Raw genomic sequence first — 22961 nt, 5'->3', positions numbered from 1 at the left:
GAAATAGGGAAGTGTTCTGTTTTTCTTTGCCAAGGGAAATGACAACAAAGCAAGCACAAGGGTGGCTAGTATTCATAATGAGACTCATAAATAAAGGAAATTATGTGCACGGTTATTCATAAGGTACTTTTCCTCCTTTTGTTTACCATCCTGCAAAGTTCCGTTCATTAAAAAACAGGAAGAGGGGGAAAGGCTGAAGCAGCCATGACCATTGCTGCTGTAGCATTAGTTTTACAAAGATTCGAAAACAGTAAGTAAATGAAAAATGTCTGAACAGTATATCTTCCTCAATAGACTCAGTGAATTGCACAGAATGTGGCAGAAAGCTATTCAAATGCTATACCTAACAAATTCTTCCCAGAAATTCAAGTTTCAAAACATACTTAGATTTTCAGGATATATTTAATTTTCAAAATAATAAACAATGCACAATAACCATCTGATTTCTGTGTGAGAGACAGAAGTTTAAGTAATATTAAAAAAATGCTCTCTACAAGAAACATGTCAGAACAGGTACAATTAATTGAGAAGAGAACCAGTTATAACAAATAATTAAAGCAACCCCAAACCCTACTGTCAATTTAAATGATCTTTATATGAAAAGTAAATTACCTCCATTGAGATTCGTCTGTGTATCCGGTTTCTGAGACAAACACCTGTGGGAGACTGAACCTCATCAGATGACGTTCCAGAAGCTTGGTCACTTTCACCATCTGACCCCATTTTCAAATTTTCATGAACAATATCTTAAAAATAATCCAAAGAATTGAAAACAGTTAATCAGTATTCCACCAAACATTTCTCTGGTACAGACGGAAAACTGTATCATTACTGTGCATTAGGTTATATGGCAGAGTCAAAGATTTACCAGTCATGGTAGTCTCGATATACTTTTTATGGCTCAGGAATCACAAAATGAACAGGATTACTCAATTTTCCAAAGCAAAAGACAGTCCAATCTAAATTTTAATTCCTATAAGCCTCCTTCTCCTCACAGCTTCAGTTTCCAAACTCCCTCACTACCACTTCTCTTTTAGCTGTTCCTGGATATAAAACATTACTGAAAATATTAAACATTTTCAAATCAGACTACCTGATGTTAGTAACCCAAATATATCTTCAGAAAGCTTAAAAAACCTGAGAAGTATAGGTATTATTTTCAGAAATGCCAAATATGTAAACTTCAGATAGAAAAACCACTGGTGTTCAAGTCTGGAGGAAGGGAATGTATTCTGGCCATCTAAATAGAGGCCTACAACATACAAGTGGATTCAGCAGAGGACCCAATATTTAGGAGCAATTAAGTGAAATCTGTGACTTTATGGAGGAATTTAGGTAACAGACTGCCTGAGTTATATGGTGTTGCAGGATCTTTGTGTCAACTGAAATTGGTACTTTTAACACAAATCCTGTAGATTCATCCACGCAAAAGAGTTTATGTATATTATGTATATACATACGCATTACTTTTGAGCACCGCAGGATCTTCCAGACTTTGGAAGACAAACACTGCAATAAGTGAAGAAAAGATCAAGGTGGTGTCATTAATAGCGTAAAGAGTCAAGTGACTTGGAAAAGGACACACAATGGGAAATTGGTCATACAAGCAATTCACTATGAGTAATGCTCCATCATTACCTCTGAAATATTTGAACTCCAAATTACTACAGAGATTAAATACTTATACATATAAAGGACGTGCTTCAAAAGACACCAATTTCCCTGCCCTCTCTTGATCCTTGGTACTAAGCATTATCTTGTACAGGGTAAAAAAAGAACCTGATGAACAACAACTAAACATCTCAGAATGCTATCCCTAAAAAATGCTAATATTAGCAAAACACACAGAGTTCAGTTCAGCCTTACCACCAACATACCTGAACATATTTAACATTTGCACAGCAACACAGCAATAAAAAAAAAAGAGAAAATGCAAGCTTTATCACTATCAACAAGCAAGAAAGCAGGATTTTCTAGGAGAAAAAGCCTTTAGGCCAATGTTTGGTTATCAGTACATCATCTAAAATGTTTGTCTAGTTTGGCTCACATAGAATCATGTAAACTTCAAAGGATCAAATTCTTCCCCAGTACAAACAATTTCCTTTTATGGAACACAGAATGGATATAAAAATATTAACTCATAAGGTATCAGCACCATGTATTTTAACTCAAAGTACTGTCACAAACCCGTTGATTGGGCCCCAAAGTCTATTTTCTTTAGAGAAGCTAGACAAGAGACAACCTCACAAAATAAGACTAACAAAATTAAACACACAAACTAAGCATGGATCTCATGCACAAAGCAAATTTTCCAGCAGCAATGCTGATCTAAACTGGATTTCAATTAAAAATCCAGACTGCATCAGAGTTTTCCCTGCAAGTCATGCTCAAATTTGGACTGAATGAGAAAAAAAATAAGCTGTGCTCCTTGCATAAGAAGCAGCAGAAAAGATTTTCAGAAAGTAGTCCCAAAAGATCAGCCTTAACCTTAAGCTAAGCAGACAAAATGTGACTCTCTTTTGCCAAGTCTCTAAGAAATCTTCCTAATTGTCTCTAGTTACTTGGTAGCCATCTTTTTAAAAAATCTCTAACAAACCGTAGGAAATTATTTAGTAATACAAAAGCATTATTGAAAACACTATTTCTGGCAAAGTTGTTATGCCAGCATTGTTGTATCTGGTAAACAGCACATTCACCATATCAGTTCTTTAACGAAGATTCTCTTTTAAAATACTTTACTGAGAGGTCATGTAATCCATTTTAGCAATTACAGCTCTCAAGATTCTGTCTGCAAAATTAAGTGTAACAGTTACTGACAACTGTTCCCCAATCTATTTATCCTCACGTTAGTACAAACCCGTTGATTGGGCCCCAAAGTCTATTTTCTTTAGAGAAGCTAGACAAGAGACAACCTCACAAAATAAGACTGACAAAATTAAAGTAGTATTGTATTTTAAGCCACGGAGCAATTACTTTTTTTTTTTTAAAAAAGACTGACACTTATTAAAAAGTAATTGTGATTGACAGTGTCATACTTTTTGTCTTAAAATACAATGTTCAATTCAGAAAAGCATACGTATTATGAAATTACTATAAAAAATGTCACTTCAAAATGCAACGCTTGGAACTACAAAGAGCATCCTAGTTGACAAAGATAATGCTTCTACTAAGATGACCACCTATGCAATAATACACAACTAAGGACTATTTCAAGAACTACTAACCCAAACCTATACATTGGGGGAAATAATGTAGTTGCAAGGAGATTACGCTCTATAAATCAGGAATGTGATGACAAAGTGGGTCTGTACCACTCAAGTCTAAAAATGTAGTATTTCAGACTTAAATAAGATGATGGTCAGTCGATTTTGAATACTGCTGGGATATGATTAATTCTGGTAAGTCTGAATAAGCTACACACCCGTAATCGAAAGCGTTTAAGCAGGACACTGGCTGTAGCATCCAAAAATCTATCATTAAACACATGCCTGAATTTCTGATGGGCTAAATATCCAACTGCTCTTATCTATAAGGGTTTGCAGATGTTTTAGTTATATTCTAAGTACGGGTAACTTTTAAGCTTTTTAAAAATATCTTGACTGTGTTATCATCTAATATGTGTCCTTTTATTTTATTCAATTAAAAAAGCATTAGTAGAGCCTTATGTTCATTATTTTCATAGCAAAAACCCAGGAATAAGGCATTAACCTAGTCATTTTAACCTTTTTACACAGGTGCATGATGATATTTGATTAAGCAATGATGAAAATCATGCAAATATTTCCTTAATTTCACTAAGCTTTTGTATAGGCAAGTTCACCTGCACCAAAGCCAGCCTGCATGGTCTTCAGAGGTTTTAATGGTTCAATAATTTATTGAATTGCTTTCACTGAATACCCAAGCCATTTTCTTACACAGATATTTATTTTAATGTACTCTACATATCTAATTAATTATCCAGTATGGCCATTTAATGAAAAGCTGTAGATGACTACAACATAACAGGAAAACTATGGAAGTATGTTTAAAAGAAAAGGCTGTCCTCATTTCACTGTGAAGAACGCACCACAGAAGAAATTCATACAGGGAACCTACAGTGCAGCAAATGAGAACTCCTCCAAGTGAGCTAAAATAATATCCACTAATTACTCAGTAGTGAGTCAGACTGCATGATCTTTCCATCTTATTTCAAATTATCACAAAAATAATCACATGACTTGCATATTGGATTCCTTCCAAGGTGCAATATTTCAAAGCTTACGTTTCTATGAAGTGGCTACATTTTATGATTCATTTCACTAATAACAATCCAAATTGAGGAAGGCCATAGTGAGAAATTGCCTTTGCTGTTAACATTACCAAACGATGAAAGCTGTATGGAAACATCATTCTTTTCAATTCCAATATTTATGACAAAGAAACAAAACTTCTCCATAACTATATCAACACAACTGTCAAAAGCAGGGATAAACTGTCCCCTGGCTACTACTGAGGTTCACCGGGAGGGTCAGCTTCAGTTGGCTTTGCACATTCCAAGAGCCCCTCCAGTGTTCCCAGTAATATAAATATGGAATAAGGACAACCAAGTTAGCTCTGCATTCAGTCTGGTTGGGTCCAAAAAGGGTTTATTAGCTCTGGCTCCATCACAGACCACAGCAGTTAAATGCTTCTGGAGGTGCAAGACTTCAGAGGCTGTATAGATATACATGAGCTGAAACAAAACTCAGGTAGACCTTCATTTGTGTCAGCGGCATGGCTGATTCACAATTTGGCCTCAGAATCATCTATGTTATTTAAAATCATCATGATAATGAAATGCTGAACTTTAAATTACTACAAAACTTTAAACACAGGCACACTTTTTAGAGATCAGCTCAGAATTTTTATCTTTACAAAACATTTTACAAAACCTAAAGCTAACAGACATTTCCAAGTAGAAATTACTTTTAAAATATTTTGGGATTTTGTATGTTACCACAGCAGTAGGAACTCATGTTCAGTGCTCAGAAAGGAAACTAAACTCCAAAACCCTCCTGGGCTTCTCAACCAATTTTTATACTGATAATCTAGTCCAAAAGCAAGCAGCATAAAAATGCACCTGTGGCAGGTCTCATTTTAAGCTGTTTTTTAACTAAACAACCATCCTTTAACTGTCATCATTTTGTGATATTTCAAGGATATCTCTCTGATAGCATTTTTCCACCACTGGAATAGAGGATAAAGTGGAAAGAAAAGAGAATGAATGAAGAAAGTAAAGAAAATAAAAAACCTCAGGTAGTGTAGCATATCTGACTTTAATTTCTGATGTCATTATCCCAACAGAGAAAACCTCAGCATCTTGCTGAGTAATAACCATTCTCATATGGCAGGAACAAAAGGAGGAAAGATGTGAAGAAGGAGCAGAAAAGCATTAGCAATTAAGCTTGTATATGGTTGTACCTGTGTTATCTACCACTAAATAACATGTACAAGTAGCTTAAATTTTCATCAAATTAGGAGTAAAAAAAAAAGCATCATTAATGCCATCATTGCATCCAAAGCAAAAAGAGGTGTTTAACATAAACATACATACACTCAGTAGATCTATTCCATGCTACCTCAATGAAATTACAAATTCTACAGAAATCTGTAGCTATTTAAAACATGTTGTTTTAACACTTCTTACAGACTAACATATTAAAATCGTGAGTGCTATTTAAACAGTTGATCACCTGAGAAAACTAACGGCATTCCTCTGAAATACTTAATATGTAAGTATCTTTTTAGGTGAAAAATAAAGCCTTGAGAAAACTGGTAAATCATTACAAGAAATAAAAAACTGTTTATGAATCTTCCTTTTGCAAAGCTGATTTGAAGTTCATAGTGAAATTTTGAAGAGGAATAAGTTATTGGTAAATTTACATTTTTAAATGCTGTAGAATATTTTTAAAGGCAACACACAAGAACAAGAGTACAGAAGTATACATCTCTGCTGTTCCTGTACACAGTTTATACACATCTGATTTGACAAATAATCCATAAAAGACTAAATACTCCTAACCAGAAACTTACGTACACAACTATTTTTTTAACTTTGTCTTCTTGTTAGATTCTTGGCAATTTAAGCAAAGCCTGGCTAGGCAAAAAAGAAAAAAAAATAGTGTATAGGACTCGAGCGAAATCAGGAATTGATACAGTAGTCAAACTGTGCACACTAAATTCTGTTTTCTTCTGTGAAAACAGCTGCTAAAGTCCATTCAAGAGAATAGAATTCTTTTTTCAGTTTGAATGGTAGAACAGTAAAAAGGCAAGGTTTTGAACACGATAAGTCATATTACAACAAAGGAGAATTTAAGTGGTTTGACTACTATCTTGAAGACTCATAGGTTAATCTTGAACATCAGTTTATCACACACTTCTAAAGGAGGGCAGAAGATTGAAAAATTCATAAAATTCTAATTAAACTGTGACTTGTTCTCATTTTCTAGTATCAATTAAGCATAATTTAAAATAACATAAAAGCAGGGTAAAACATTAATGGTGACTGGAGGCAGCAACATGACAAATTACTTGGAGAAGAAAAAAAAAATTTCATAACTTACTTGCCCCACAGAACCACAAATATAGCTTGGGACCACAACAAAAAGACAAATATAATTGAGTGGCCTTAATTTATCACTGAAAAAATCTTTTTTTTTTTTTTCTTCTTATAATAATGAAAAGTCTAAGTAACACAACAGTTCTTTTTAAATTCCACATATAGGATGATTATCCTCTGTTTTTATCATATTCAATTTATTTTAGTGCTCACCAATGCTTAACTGAGATAAACACACAAGTTTCTTGCAAAGTATTAAGAAAGACTATTTTATAACTTTGCAACTTGTCAAAAATTCATGGGTGACTTCTGTGTGTTCTTGAAATTGCTTTCTTCCTGAATCTTAAGAGACATTCAGTACCTTAAAAACAAGTTTCTCTTAACAGCTCCAGAAAAAGATTACTGCATTCCCAGAGATCTATTAAAGCATTAGAATAACTGTATCTCTTGCTAAGAATCAACACAGACATTATTCTTCATAGAAAAAATGAACTTAAAGTTGTAATTTACCTAATCTGCTCCCATTTCTGGGCATTGCCATGAAAGAGCCGAGGCTGCCCCCTATGACGCTATGTGGTCTCCGTAAAGGGGGCTTCTTGAAAGATCCTGTGTATTGGTGGAGAAATGAGTGCATGCTGTGAGACGTTGGAGGCCTGCCATTCTTCACAATAGGCTCTACAATTCACAAGGATCAAAATATTCATTCCCACAAGCAAGTAGGGGTGTCAGGAACAAGCCAGAAGAAAAAAAAAGAAAAAAGAAAAAAATAGTTACTAGACAGGAAATCACCACTCTGGTAAGATTCTCTTTCATACTAACAGTCAACCACCATACTACTGCCATTTGTCTATTAACAAATTATTACAAAACATGACATTAAGTATTACCCAAATTTCATTTTATTAAATTCTGTCACTCTGCTGCTGGATCAATAAATGACCTGAATATACAGTCTAAAAATGTGAATAAAACCAGAACATAGCTTTCAGCATCAGTATAATTATTTTCTTCTGAGTTGATTATTTGCCTTATTGCACAATGTTTTGTCTTTACTATAATTTAAACAGACTGGCTGTTTCAACTCACATGATGAGCAAATTCAACTGCCTTTAGAAATATTCTCCCTCTCAAAATTTGTAAGGGTCACTAGTAGCAAGGCCTCACTACTGGAAGTCCTTACAAGGAAATGTAGCTGTCTATACCCACCAGAGCTGTCATGCCACAATTAAGATTATTAACTTAAAGGATATCAGAATAATTAAGCATTCAATGAGTTATTTTGGCTTTCTATTGGATTATGTCTCAAACAGTTCACTGTACTTAAGACTTAAAACCAGGATTGTAAAATTTTTTTAACAAATCATTATTATTGATAAACACTTTCTAAAAAATATGAAACATTAGAACTTTTAAAATCTTATATACAAATGTGCACAGAATTTGAATGTTCATGTTCTCTCAGCAACTTGACTCTGGACACATGGACTACCACTCCATGGTACTAGAAGCAGTCTAACTCTCAAAACACAGAGGACTTTTTACCCCAACAAAAAGCAGAATAGAGGTCAGCTTGTATTGATCGTCACAAAACTGGACTTATCATAACCACTGATGAAGTCATTCATACAAGAAATTAAAGAAGAAATACTCTCACTACAGAAAAAGTACCCGGAGGTCAGTCACCCGGCAGCTACATACAACCACTGTCCCTGTACTAGGAAAAAGACCAGAAGATATGCCCAAAGAACACTTCAGATTCAAGTAAGATTTTTCCGTCATTTGATTCTTATTACCATTACAATACAAGTGGTTTGGTTATTATCCAGAAGACAGAAAAGGCAGCAGCCATGCACTGAGTAATCACAGCGTGAGTACTACTGAATGGAGTGGCACCTCCCGAGGCATTTCTGGAGCCACTGCTCCCAGGGTGTAATGCAGCTTGGGATCTGCTCAGAGCTTTACTCACGTCTACTGGGACAGGGAGCAGTCTGGGATGCTATTTCATCATGACGACTTATAGTCTCACATGCAGAGACCCCAAAATCTTGCTTTCCCTTCCAAAATAAGATAAAAATAATATAGACAGAAGAACTTATTTTATGGAAAACAGAATTTCAATGGCGAAGGAAATAACAGCAATACCTAGTAACCTAAGGAAAGCAGGATCCTGAAGGGAAGCCCCTCCCACCCCACACATACAAAAACCTTTTGTATATATTATTATGATTGGTCTGAAGTAAAGATACAGACCAAAGACAGGCCAGTGACTTTAAAAAATAATTATGGAAGGAATTTTTGCATATAAACATGAATAATATGGTAAGAGCAAAAAAAAAAAAAAAAAAAAAAATCACTTTAACCCAGCTGCTGCAGGAAAAAAACAAAAGCCAAAGAAAAAAGCTTCAGGCAGAAAACAGAATGTGAAAGGACACGTCAGCAATGTTACAAACCTGCCTGCATCTTTCAATCAGGATCCTTCATAAACACAGCTTCAAAGTGGGTGAACATGAGGAAAAATACACCATACGTCCATGTGTATGTTCATGAGGTACAGTGTCTTCACCTTCAACAGTCTGCACATCTCTGCCCCAAATCCTTATTTCTGTTTCTAATACATTGCATCATCCCTTTTGATTTAAGAGTGGTATCAACTTCCTTGTTGTGTGCCTTCAACAGCTGATTTATCCTAGAGCACTAGGCAGCAAATTCCTCATCAATTTTTGAATAGAATCTATTACTACTTCCACGTGACAGGAAACAGGTTCACATACAGCACAACTACTGCTTTTCCTTCTTATGTATTAAAATCTACTTTCTGCTTTCCAACTTCCTTACTAATCTTTGATTTGTATTTGATCTCGTTTCTAGACTAAAAACTTTACACACAGTGCTGAACAATGAATGGTAACGTGTCCTGGTTTAGCCAGGATAGGGTTAAGTTTCCCCAGCAGTGGGGGGGAAGCTCTAGCCGGGTTATTCAGATACCCTGCAGACATCACATCCTGGCGCTGAAGCAGGACAAGGGGTTACCGCGTGTACTGTGGGATTTGCTCTGTTCTCACTGCTGTATTGGTAGATATTTTGCTCTGTTCATTGTTATTACTGTTATTCTTATTGTTATTGTTGCTGTTTGTTGTGTTGCTATTGCACTGTTGTATTAAACCTCTCCTTATCTCAGTCTCGGGGCTTTGTATTTCACTCCCTTTGTGGGGGAGGGGCAGCGGCTGCATGGTCTCAGACCCCAGCAGGGGCCAAACCACCACATAACACAAACTCCAAATACCCTATGAGTACATAGTTTGTTCTACTAAGACAGTCATCACTGGTTATAACTATGATGCTTGGTGGGTTTTAGTGGCTAGTTTGCATAATTTTAAATTCCTACTTCGTTTGTATTCCCTACATAAGCAATAAATAATATATATTAAGCATATAATTCTACTTCATTTTAATTGTTTCTAAACTAAATTTTTATGAAAAAAGAGAGACAACTAACTCAAGGAGATGTTTTTTCTGGGAAACAAAACTCTCCTCCCTTTGACGAAGCCCTGCTACACTAAGAAGAACAAAAGTTCCTCGTTTTTTTGTTTTAAAGCCCTAATAATAAACCTAGGAAGAAAGTTCTCAGATTTTTTTTTGTTAGTATGGAAATGTACTGCTAAAAATCACTCAAATATTTTTTAGCTCTGCCACTAGTGTCAATAGATTTACACTTTGGAGGGTCACCTAAGCCCTAAGCAAAGTGCTGAGACAGACTGATGCTTTGGTAACTGAAAATGCATCTCCCACGGTTAAGTTTATTGTCTCACACACAAAGTAAACATTAGTCTTCTCACCCTAATGAGAAACTGAAGATGCCAGGATACATCTCAACAAAGGCCAGAGAAGCACACCAAAGGCAGCACAGGAAAGGGACAGGGCCATACAGCTGGAAGCAAAACTCTGCCCGTGAGTGTGACAGTACACGCCTCAGCCATCCTGGCCACCCATACCCACCTCTACATTCACTGTTGCTGAGGATCCAGTACCATCAACCACACTGGAGTGTATGCACACATGCAGACTATAGCTGCATTCACAGACCACAGAATTGATAATTTCCCTTTTATGTTATGGCTTTTGTCTACTCATACTAAAATTAATCTATCTCCAGAACTGTATAGTGCATAAAAAAAGCCCAGAGTTTATGGATATACTAAGTAGAGATTGAGGTTTATGTTCATTACTAACATGACATTGTAATGAACAGAGATGATTGTTTAAAAAATTTGTTTTCCTCATGGCACTGGTAGATTTGCACATATTTTACAGTTTAGAACAAAATTCCTAAAATATCCTAACATATGAAAAGTTCAGCTCAAATATAAGGATAAACACAGATCACATTAATAAGCAAATAGTTAATTTATATAAAAATGAAAGACAAATGGTTGACATTGTAAGATTCAATGACACAGAAATGACTTCTGCTATCACAGGCATGTTACCTTTCTGCACTGTTCTAAGTACTGTTCTAAATTATGGAGCCCATTATAAAATTTAGCAACAATAATTTAGGTCATGTAGTAGGACAGGCAGAACTACCAACAGACAATGAAATGAAGGTTACAAAAACTCTCAAATTACTAGTATACTTCTGACTAAGAGAAATATTAATAGTACTTGCTTACAAATGTTTTTTAAAATCCTAGTACACATTAATTTACAAAAAGGAGGGATCATATGGCATTTTATGATGGTATAACATGCAGACTTATGGTCTGGAAAAGTATTTTTGTTATATACAGTTAAGTTTGCATTATCATAGAAGCTTTTAAAGAAATATTCGCATGAATTCTGCATTGTCTGCTGCCTCCTCCCTGCAAATGTGACAGTAACAGCTAAGAGCTGTAACAAATATTGAAAATGATCAAGCAAGCTCTGCTGTAAATTAATTTACAAGACTGTTTATTATTATTTTTGTGCATTTATGAGATACAAGATTTAAAGAAAGTGCTTTTGAAAAAAGTATTTAAACTCCCTCTGTCCAAAGATCCCTAAATACTTCTTCCAAAGTTACAATTCCATTTAAATTCGCTTAAGAATTCATTTTTTTTCAGGATTATTAGTATGTTGAATCACTACATTTAAAGGGTAATGCTGAAATTTTTAAGGTGTGAATTTAGTGCAACTGCTTGGTCTCGAATAAAATAAGTCAAAACTGTAAAAGTTAAATGCCTTTACTACATACATCTATAAACTGCTTCTTATAATTTTATCTCTGTGATTATAGGTTTGGTATATCTTTAAAAAAAAATGTTTCCCTATATAAAACTCACAAACATTCCTTACTTTAGTGTCACTTTGCTTGGTAAATATAACTCAGTAACCACTCAAAGGCTTAGCTGACACAATGGAGGTGTTTCCAGTAGCACAGTAGGTATTTTCATGGTGCTACTGGTTTAATATTCAGCCACAGCCAAAATGAATGACAGAAACTAAGAGGGGAGTAGAAAACCACCAGGAAATCACTATACAAGTGTATGAATATACTTCATTTTTAGTATCACGCACAGTTCTGGTCTTCCTCTCTCAAATAGATTACAACTGCGGAAGTATGATACCCACAGACTTGTAGGAGGGCTGAAGGGGGCACCTACGAATCAGCTACATCCACCACCTCCTCCAGCACAAGAGTGAGGGTCACTGAAAAAGCCAGCTGTGGCAGGTTGCATATGGCACACGGAAGTGGTTCTTCATACCATGCAGTCTGTGGAAACTCCTCACCACAGGATGTTACAACTATCAGAAGCTTACAAGACCCAAGGGGAGACTGAACAAGAAATGTGCTCAGGGTTACTAACTGCACAGAGACTTGCCTAGTTCAGGATGTCTCTGAACTAGAAACTGGTATGGTACTCTGGGGAAAAGGTGTTATATTTTGGGCTCTAATCTTAGACTTGCCCTCAAATGTCATCCTCAGAGACTGGAGAACAGACAGGCAGTACTCCAAAGCCATCCTTACGGCGCAAGACTTCAGCACCTGGGCAGCTCACTCATGTTGGCTCCTGCTGGCACAACCACGCCAGTAAGGGCCTTATTAATTATTTATCTCTAGCTCTCTTTCCTCACCATGCTCTACAATATGTAATTCCAAACTGATAATACTTACAAATATGGAAAGCAAGCTGAGAGACTTCTCAGTGATTCTTTTTTAATTGTATTTGATCAGTTGTTAATGTACTATCTTCTTATTTTGGCTACAAAAATCACTTCATCTTCGACCCATCTTCCAATGAGTATCATTTCAATTCTTACATTTCTTATGCGGCCTACTAAGCTTTCATGCAAATCTGGTCTTTAAATGTGAAAAAATTTAACTCAAACATTCTGAACAAGAATAATTTATAAATATTATACTGGTGTACAGGATGAACACACTGTTTTCTTTTCAAAACCCCTGAACACTTCTTGAAATATGAATGTGTCCTGCCTTTTTTTAAAAAAAAATTTTATATATACACACACTTTTTTTTTAACGCCACATTCATGTTATCTTGCTTAAGTGTGCATCTTCAGCAAGGTTTGAAATTGGGCAATGCATGGTGACTGTGCACTGTTGTATTACTTGATTTTCAAGTTTGGCGAATGCTGAGGTTTATTTCACTTGGATCATTTTCTTGTATTTCTTGCATCCTATCATTCAAACTTCCGTTATTATTGGCACAATGCAAAATAACTACAACAGCATTTTTCAAAGAAAATACTGTTTAAAATACAACCAGCCTGGCTTACTAATGTTGTAAAAGTTGCTAGACCATGTTGCTGATCTGTTGTTTTAGAATACACACATATATTTTAAGGAAATACAGTACTCAGTAAGGTAGCACTGCTTTGCTGATTTTGAAATAATGCCAACACCAATGCTACCAAACATACAAGAAAAGAAAATAACTCAAATGAGCCATTGAAATCTTTCAACTGTGAAGTGACAGAAATTTATGCCTGAATGTAAGTGGAACTCATTTTTTTATTTCATAATTATGAGAAATGCCAGAGTCAAGTTATCTTGTATATAACCAAGAAGCTTGTCCAAGGAATTAAAACCAACAATTTATGAGGTTATAAAGATGTCTCCTCTTTTTCCTTAAACTGCAATTTAAATTAACCACAAACCCTGACCTGAAATTACTCCCAAGTTAAGCAATTTTTCATTAAATCCCCAATGTTTCTTTTCCTTGTCCATCTATCTTAACAAAGAGCCACACTACCACTTTCTTTCCTGTGCTGGATTTACTTAACTGGATTTACTTTAATCTGAGCTCCAGAGCGCCTGCAGAATTGCCTGGCATTTCTATGCAAGGCCTCAGCAACTGACATACTGTCACACGTCAGTCAGCTGGTGGATTAAAGAAAGTGTTTTCATTACGCATGTAAATGCATTTTAAAACACATTTTATGAATATATAATACCAAGGATTCAACTACCTCTTTTTCTTTTTTTATGTCCCATGAATATCTCTGTTATATGACAAAAAGACTAAACTGGCTTTCAGATTTCACTGCCTAAATTTTGGAATGGTATTTGCTTCAGCTAGCTTTAATAAAAAAATCAAAATCGCCTGTCATACATGGTGACATCTTCCCTTAAATCAAACATCTCTGATAGAGCTGAGTAAGTCTGCAAGTAAATGTATTATAATTCAGTAACCACTATCCATTCTGGACATGGAAATGATACAAATACATAAATATATATTTTAATTTCATACAAGTAAAGTAAACAAGAGTTTTCCTAATCAAAATAAGACAGGTATTGGAGACATAGCCTGTATGATCTCTGATTTGGGTATATAATGGGAATTGAACCCAGGCATGCTCCATATTCTAAGTAAGGATGAACTTTTGTGTGACAGCAAGCCTGCCACAATTCACTGCTGTTACCAAAGAAGTGGCTCAAGGTCCAACCCCAGCAAAAAAGAAGTGTAATTTTGATTTAGGTTTTTGAACTAGATCATCACAGGGCGTGGAGAGTGCAGATGCTGACAGAAGGGTATAAGCAGCACATCACTGATCACTTTTAGCTGCAGCTTGACTTTGGACCGGCTCAACTATAACAAAAATCTTACTAAATGCCCTGAGAATCAGCTACTGGTTTTTATAGGACAGGACTCTATGCAGCTTTTTTTCTACCCACCTTGACCTTACCCTTGCTCCAGAAAACTTCAAGATTGGTTGTTTGTTTTTTTTTCTTTTCCATTTTGATAGAGAATGGGGAAGTGTCAAAACTCTACATATGTGAAACTAAATATTCATTCTCTAAACAGCCTTGCATTCATGAAGCTTGCAGTGCATCATGATAACCTTTGAAAATTATTTATATCGACATATTTATAGCTCAAATGCTACTGTCATATAGCTTAATCATATTTTGGCATCATCTATGCATTCATTTAACTAATCTGAATGTATGCTCTGTTAATGATTACTCAATTTTTACATGTCTATTGGAAATAAAGACTGATTTTTGGACTTGCATTACAAAATATTTTGAGCAAACTGCTTTCCTAGAGAAGCTGTTGTCAATAAGCCCTTTATTTTTTCAGAAATTGTAGAATGTAAACAGGTGAATTTCTGGCATTTTAGAGATGGTATGTTGCACTGTACAACATTTAATTAGACTGCTGTAAAGCTGTCAGACCCACTCAGTAAAATTGATTCCAGGTGATGGCTCCCGCAGAAGAAATATTTAAATAACTCAAAGCAGCTATACGCTTGTTATATCTGTACTCTCAGGGAGTTGTATGAGGAACACTGTATAAAATACTGTATATTTATACATTATTTTACAGGGTTGTTTCCTTGGACTCTGTTATGTGACACCCAGGAACTCATAAGGTCACTCTAAAAATAGAGCAACCACTCAACAGCACTTAAAACTGTATTTATTCATTGAATAATAAGATGAAACATTCAAACTACTGACTATTACAATATTAAAAACTTAGCAGAACCTCAAAATTAATCCACTTCAGTACAGTAGTCATGTCCAGAGCAAACATTCTTCATTTGGAAGACACAGGGCAAAAAATATTGGAAGCACATTTGAAGAAATATGCTGATGGAAACCTAAAGAAACACAATATTCAAGTTTCTCCCAGAAATTAAGTACCTTGATGATTAAAATGGCACCGTAAGGTCCTGTAAATTTTTTTTTTTAAAGTTTGGGCCAAAAAGGATAGAAATTTTTCCAAGGAGTCTGTTTAAGCCACAAAACCAAGAGATAATACAGAAGGCAAAAAAATGAGATTAAGGTATCTAAAAAACACTACAAAAAGCCTTTCAAAGTTGAGTTCACATACAGTGAGGTTTTGCCTTTAGTCTAGGTACCAAAACAAAGAAGATCACAATCAAATGAAATATATTCAAAGCCTAAAGGCTTCCTTTGAGATTTATGTATTTCATGCTGTTTAAAATATAATTCTCAAGATAGTACTTTTGGTCATCAGAACATGTATGGGAACATAAGCATGGTAGTCCCGTACCGCCAATCATATATGCATGACATGCCACCAGTTACTAATCTTCCCTTTAAAACGCCTAACTCCGGAAGGCATCACACTACAACAAACCCTTCAGAACAGTGTTCCAGCTACAATTTAAATCAGTGGGAGTCAGCATGGTAGCCAATATACAAGAATCCCTGGCCTGCATCCTTGCATCCCCACGCATTACCCTGTAGCTCCCACCACAAGTATCTGTGAAGCCACACTGCCACAAATCAGGAAACAGAGGATCTGTCTTCTTTTTGCCCTACTTTCAGAAATAACTGCGTTGGCTAGTTAGGTGTATTTTATTTTTCTGTGCTTAACAAGTGCATCCGAATGCCATTTGAGAACAAATCTCTACATATCCATCAGCGAGCCTACACTAGCAGAAATCCAGTGTATTTACAGAGTCCACTTCTGCAACTAAGCGTCCTGTTCTCCTGCCAAACCTGCGTTCTGCTTGCGAAGGAAAACACTTATGAGTGGACAAGCCCCCCACCAAGACTACGGGTCTCTGCAGCATGCTTTCAGGCACTGAATTTTCATGCTCATTTCAATTTATAAGCACTTCCACACATGAATAGACACTCCAGGTTTTGTGGGAAGAATCAAATTAAAACAGAAGGGAAGAAGGAACACTATGTTGTGCAGTGTAGGTGGGATGGAGAAACCATACTGAACAGTAATAACAAAAACTGATGTATGCCACAGCACAGAAGGGTACATACGGACTATAATAAAACATTGTCAGTACAGTGTAAGGGACAGTACAAGGTTTAATATTTAGCTGTGACAAATGCCAGTTATTTGCAGTAATCAGTGGCTCTAGAATGAGCTCTAGCACTTCTGGGGATTTCTTCCCCACCCTCACCCCCTGGTATTTTTATATTGATACTTTCCTCCAGTATCAATGGAGAAATTCTATTGATTTATTACCAGTGTTTCTGTGCTCATATTTTCAATTCAAGAACACTGTCTTGAAAATATGTCACAACACACTGTTTTCCTTCCATACTCAAGGAATCACACATAGCAGATGGAATGGGAGTTTCTCAGTTGTACTGAAAATGATATGAAATGACTACAACCACAAAGACATTTGGATGTTCTGAGACAGTATTGCAGTGTGTCAATTTTTATAAACATTCATTCCTCTTACCAGAGTATTAACTAGTCATTAAGGCCTTAAACCTAAAAAACACTTACGCACTTTACTGTAGCTGATCCTTCCATTATTACTCACACCTGTAAAATTACAAAAAAATTATGCAAGTGTTTGTGAGACCGGATCCTATGATCACATCACTGAGCTTTAGCTCAAACAGACCAAATGGAGATAAGTATCAGAAATTCATGAAGCCATTTCTACCAGAACCTCACTTTTTTTGATTTAATATGGATGTGTGCATATATCTCTCTATAAAAGCTAGCAATATAGAATGGCTTTCCAAGTTATTTATATATTAATGCAAGGGCTGTGGATGTATTTTTGAACGTATCTTGTAACTATTCTTAAAAGCATGCTTGGAGTTTATGATAATGCATTTTATATTATTAGACAATACGGCCACATTTTTCACTTTTATTAGAGAGCATATTCATATGTATTTAAAGTATTTGCATAAATTTTACAGTTAATTGGGTTTTAAATATGCATGACTTGGATGTTACTTCTAGCCAAATTTCATTAGTATGTCATTGGCAAGGAAAAACTTCAGGAGCAAATTTAGTTGTCAACTGCTATAAATTACCATTTAGTACTTTTAATATTAATATGAATACATATATTAAGGTAGACCCTAGAATTAAAAAAGCAAGTCAGCACATTGTTAGTGTGCTTGAATCAAGACAGAATGAAAAATAAGCAACAAATCCAACTAAATGGTTTTATATGTTAAAACATTAGAGACATGAAAAACTTCTGTACTTAGATAAAAGAATAGCTCAAAGTACACTTCATACAGTCCACAGTTCATAAGGCTTCAGGTGTGCATTAGGCATTTCACTGGTCCCTCTATTTTTGTGGTTTATGCATCTGATTTGGCGATGCTTCCTCACCCAGAAACCAATTATGATGAATATAATTTGAAAGGCAGATTTAATTATATATTGGTTTCTGGTCACTAAATAATTTGATGGTATTCCAAAAAAAAAAAAAACCAACCAAAACTGTTGACTATTCCACATTCAGTGCAATACCTCTGTGCTACTGTGTCAAACAATATGGATTGATCCCTGCTAATCCCATTTTGCTGCTGATGGATGAGTGCTGCATATTGAGATTGTACTGATATCAGGCAATGAAGGAGGCTGTGTATGAAATGAGATTGCATACAAAAGGTTAGCTGATTCAGTGGTATCAATGCACTGCGAAGAAATCAGGAGTTATCTATTTTTATGTCTGTGAACTCTAAATGGGACAATTTGTTCTGCATTAAGAGTACTGTTCTTTAAAGGTAAATCTTCAAACAACCCACTCAAAGCTGGAGCTAGTGACAAGGTGGGTCTCTGGATTGGAGAAGCAGTTACTTGAAATCACAGGCAATTGTTCTGGAAGAGGAAACATTTGGCAGGGCGCTGAACAAGACAGGTTATTGCAAAAGGGTGACTATGAGGAAAGGTCCCTGGTACTATGTGCATGTGATCTACATCTGGAATCGCAATCCTAAATTGGAACTTTGTAATAAATTTTACAGGACAGGTATGTGAAAATCAGACAGAGATGAGCATGGTCAGCACAGATGTGGTTTTCTATAGACATAGCCTCTACAATCTCTACAGTCCAATAACACAGCCGTTTTCCAGGAAGGAAAAAAGCTAGTATGTACAAAATTATATCCTTCAGTGAACACAGCCATCAGAATGAATGACAGGAGACAAGACAGGTGATCTCCTACAAAGAAAAAAAATAAAACAAAACAAAATTGGACAACAACAATGGAAGAAAATTCTGCTTGTAAAGGCCTTCAGTGTTCAGGGTCTATCCTTGCCTTCTGGCGAGAGAAGAAGAGTTGCAATGCCCTTCTACTCTCATTTCTCAAGTTCATGATGTAATAAGGGTTGAAAATAAACCAAATATGAAGAACCACTTTCTGAAGACTGTATCCCTGACTTTGATTATCTGTAGATCAAGATATTGGCTTGCCTTTGATTTACTAGACTGTGCTTTTTAAGCTCCTTTAAGAACAGATCCAAAGCCTGCAAACTGGGCGCATCTGTATTTCTCTGTTCCACAGGGTAAAGGAGCTGTTTATTCTTAAAAGCAAAACTAGGGAGATGGTTACTCCTGCCCTCTGAGATCAGCACCATCACAGCAAAAGATGCGCTTTCAAGATCTTAATGCAGCTATCACTTAATAAACTATTCTTCAAGGGACTACATCCTCTCATGTGTCCCAGCTGGACATTTACAGTTAGTACAGGCTTCTTAGCACTCCAATTTTATAAGATGCCAAGGCAAACCTTTCTCATTTAAGCACTCCTCTGTAAGTAATTTCTTAAAATAATGTCCACTGAAGGATTTTTCTTCCAGGCTATGTTCTCTACCAAACTTGTCTTTCACCAAAAGAGAGAACTTGTTTCCTGACTGTTTTTTCCAGCAATTGTTGTTGCCCAAACCCTGATTCCTATATCTGTCTGAAAACTATGCCTTTCAAAATATCTTGATCTGTGGGAAAGTTAGATATTCCTTTAGAAAAGCAGGACTAGCTGGTGTAGCAAGCAACCCAACTTTGTAAGAAAAATAGGGTTGGAAAGGAAAACTAAAGTAAAAGAGAAATCCACAAAGAAGTATCCTGCTCATCTCTGAAAGATCAAAGACAGGACAGATTCCAATATCTGAATTCTAGAAGTATCAGAAAAAGGAAGCAAATATTAATAAAACTTTAAGTGCCATAAAATGATGAGTTAAAGATTACATGTAACAAAAGTACAGTTTGTAGTTATTATTCTTCCTCTGAAAGAGGATCAACACCACCTCAGTGTATCCAAAGATACTTTACTAAGGCATTAACAACATTCTGCAGTTCTAAGCATAGCATATATTGTATCACACAATATTAGCATATAAGCTTCCATTTGGCCAATGAAATGTGGAAAGCAAAATAAAAGGAGCACTAAAAGCTAAATAATTAGTCATTAGAAACATGTTCTTGAATTGTATTTCTATCACTTTAAATATCTACTGAGAAGTTAAGTTTGTCAAAGTTTGGCAACAAGCACGCAAAAGACATCTGAGTATTGCTGTCTGAGATAATTCTCAGATAAATATTACAAACTGCAAATAGATTCATACATGGTTTAAGACGGCATGAGCTCATGCTTCTGTAAACAAGTTATTGTGTGCTCTGTCCCTTCAGCTGGCACCCAGAATATGGTCCAGTTTAAAGTAAAATCTTTTTATTCTTTCTGGATCCAGTTTTCAACTGAATCAATCCACTACGTTCACTGATGCTGGGGACAATTTTTCATGTTCATTTCCCAGCACGAAAGTAGTATTCTTAGCACTTCTTTGCTTAATGAAATCAATCTGTCAGAAGTATATACAGCTCTGAACAAAATAAGCATCAGTAACAAAGGCTAATACAAGTGAAACCATGTGGGACAACTGCTCAGTCTCTCAAAGTACTTGGTAGCTATCAGTGCAAAAATACTACAATTATTGTTTTAGAGTAGACCTGTTGTTATCAAATAAACATCATTTTCCAACCTACTGGGCATTGCCCATGATGAAGACAGGACAATAGCAACGAATATACTAGGAATTAAGGGTAAAAATGAAAAACATTAATAACTTTGTTTTGCCAAATGTAAATTCAGCTTTCAAAAGCTTGGTATGCAACAGATCTTGAGTGGGGTTTTAAAAGTCTGCAGGGCAAATTCCATTGCCTCTACTTCTGCTCAGATTTCCCAGCCCTGACAGTTTTCAGTGGGAAAATTCAGAATCATTATTAGTGTGAAGTGGGGGCAAAAAAAAAAAATTCAGATCACTTGATACCTGAGAAAGTATTAGATGTCAGCAGAGCAAGAAATAACACTCATCAGCATAGAAGATGGAACATAACTTAAATGCTGCAGCCCAGGAAACAGAACAAAGCCACAAAATCTCTTCCAGTCATTACTACTGCAGATTGCATTCAAAAGCAGTATCATCATTAATGTGGACTTTACAGCAGCCAGTACATTTATGGGATCAGCCAAAGACTTGTGTAAGAATACACAGGCAAGCTGGTTATCCTGAATGTTTCTAATTGCCTTCATATTGCTGAAGAGAAGTATTATTCAGAGACATGAAGAGGTGACAGAATTCTCAGACTAGTGCACGGCATCACCAATGATAAGGTATACAGTTTTATTTATAATACTTAAGCAATTAATATCCATCATATTACCGAATAATGAGTTTGAGATAAAACTGAATTTGAAGCCATATGAAGTTGATGTGACACCCACTAATGAAAGAGCATCTACGATTCTTGCTGCACACCACATGAAATTATCAATTTAGGTAGCTTTTGATAAATAGCTGCATAACACTTCAATATCAAAGCAACCCAAACCAATATGTAACAACATATCAACCTGTTAAAAGAACCATGGTAGTCAAATCTAACATAAATCCAAAAAAAAAGGTTAGTGAGAAACCATGCAATTGTGAAAACTGAAATAAAATCCAACAACATTCACTTGAGTGTGGCCCAACAAAATTCTTACATTTTCTGGAAAGTGAAAGATACGCTTACCGTTATCTTTGCTGCTGTTTTCTTCAATTGTCATTTGTTCTGCTAGCTCAGACAGAGATTCATCAATGGTCTGGCTTCCACGCAAGGTTAAGGAAAGTCTCCTCTTAAACTTTTTCATTCTATCAATATTAAGTCTGGCTTAATGAAGCCTGAAAAAAAAAATAAAAAGCAAAAAGTGAGAAAAAATTAGTTCATGAGAAAATGAAATTTCATTACATCACACAGAAACGCAGGAAGGCTTACAGAAAATTCAGTCAATATGCAAGGTATCCTTAAAACAATATCCTTGAAGCAAGTTTACTGGACTGAAGAGGAATATCTTGAGAGGTAGGTGCCCATATGTTTTCACAATTTTTATTTCTGTTAGAAAAAATGACAATCTGCTTTTTTAAAAAAACAAAACAGCTAATTTGATCACTAATTTTACAACCCAATAATAAAACAAGCAGTCATCTGAAAATTTGATGAGTGTGCGCTCTGTTGCCTCCTCCTCCGCCTCTTTCACCAAACGCACTGAGGAGGAGGAGGCTGGAACCTTCTCTCTCTTTCAGCCCATTTGTTCACGGATGAAAAGTTACTGAACTTCTCTATATTTTGCCCTTTTCACAAAAGGAGGAAGGGGACAACACTGAAAGCCTTAAACACAAAGGCAATTCTCAAACCCAATCCCACCTAGGGAAATAAATAGCCAGGGCCTGGTAACAACAGCCAGAATGGATGTTTCTCTACAGTCAGGCATTAAGACTAAACTGGGAAAAAAGCGGGAGGCACTTTCTCCTTGGAAAGTGGTAAGCAAACAAGCAATAATAACAAAAGTCCAGGCCAATAAACGTGTTGCCACAAGTCTAAGCTGGTAAGTGAACTTGCAGCGTGCCATACATTTGCCCTCGCACAAGAAGCAGCACAATTCTGTCCTTTGTTACTCCGTATGGACAATTCACCCTAGATGTTACTTCACAATAACTTGTTTATCTTCTCATAGACTGCAAGAATCACATCGGCACCGTCAAACACAAGCACAGCATACTTTTAAGTCTGAGCTGCTCATATATTTTTTCCTGCATCAGACTCTTTGCATTCCAACATGCATAATTCACAAAGTTTTTTTAAAAATCAA

General features: G+C 35.8%; 1 protein-coding gene across 6 annotated transcripts in view; it reads right to left on the bottom strand.

The window, feature by feature from the left end:
• Nucleotides 1–22961, bottom strand: part of CDK17 (cyclin dependent kinase 17) — a 96529-nt gene that overhangs the window by 35615 nt on the left and 37953 nt on the right. For 3 of the 6 annotated variants that reach the window (XM_074827010.1, XM_074827009.1, XM_074827011.1), the window contains 4 exons: nt 21845–21993; nt 17311–17349; nt 7088–7252; nt 613–746 (listed from right to left, as the gene is read on the bottom strand). In XM_074827010.1, coding sequence (XP_074683111.1) covers nt 613–746; nt 7088–7252; nt 17311–17349; nt 21845–21962 — 456 coding nt within the window. In that variant the 5' untranslated portion in view covers nt 21963–21993. The remainder of the gene's footprint in view (nt 1–612; nt 747–7087; nt 7253–17310; nt 17350–21844; nt 21994–22961) is intronic. The other 3 variants (XM_074827012.1, XM_074827015.1, XM_074827014.1) reach the window with 1 other exon arrangement.

Source organism: Strix aluco, chromosome 5 (assembly GCF_031877795.1).
Source record: "Strix aluco isolate bStrAlu1 chromosome 5, bStrAlu1.hap1, whole genome shotgun sequence".
NCBI lineage: Eukaryota > Metazoa > Chordata > Aves > Strigiformes > Strigidae > Strix > Strix aluco.
The sequence above is the reverse complement of the archived record's forward strand: the minus strand, read 5'-3'. Positions and strand labels throughout refer to the sequence as shown.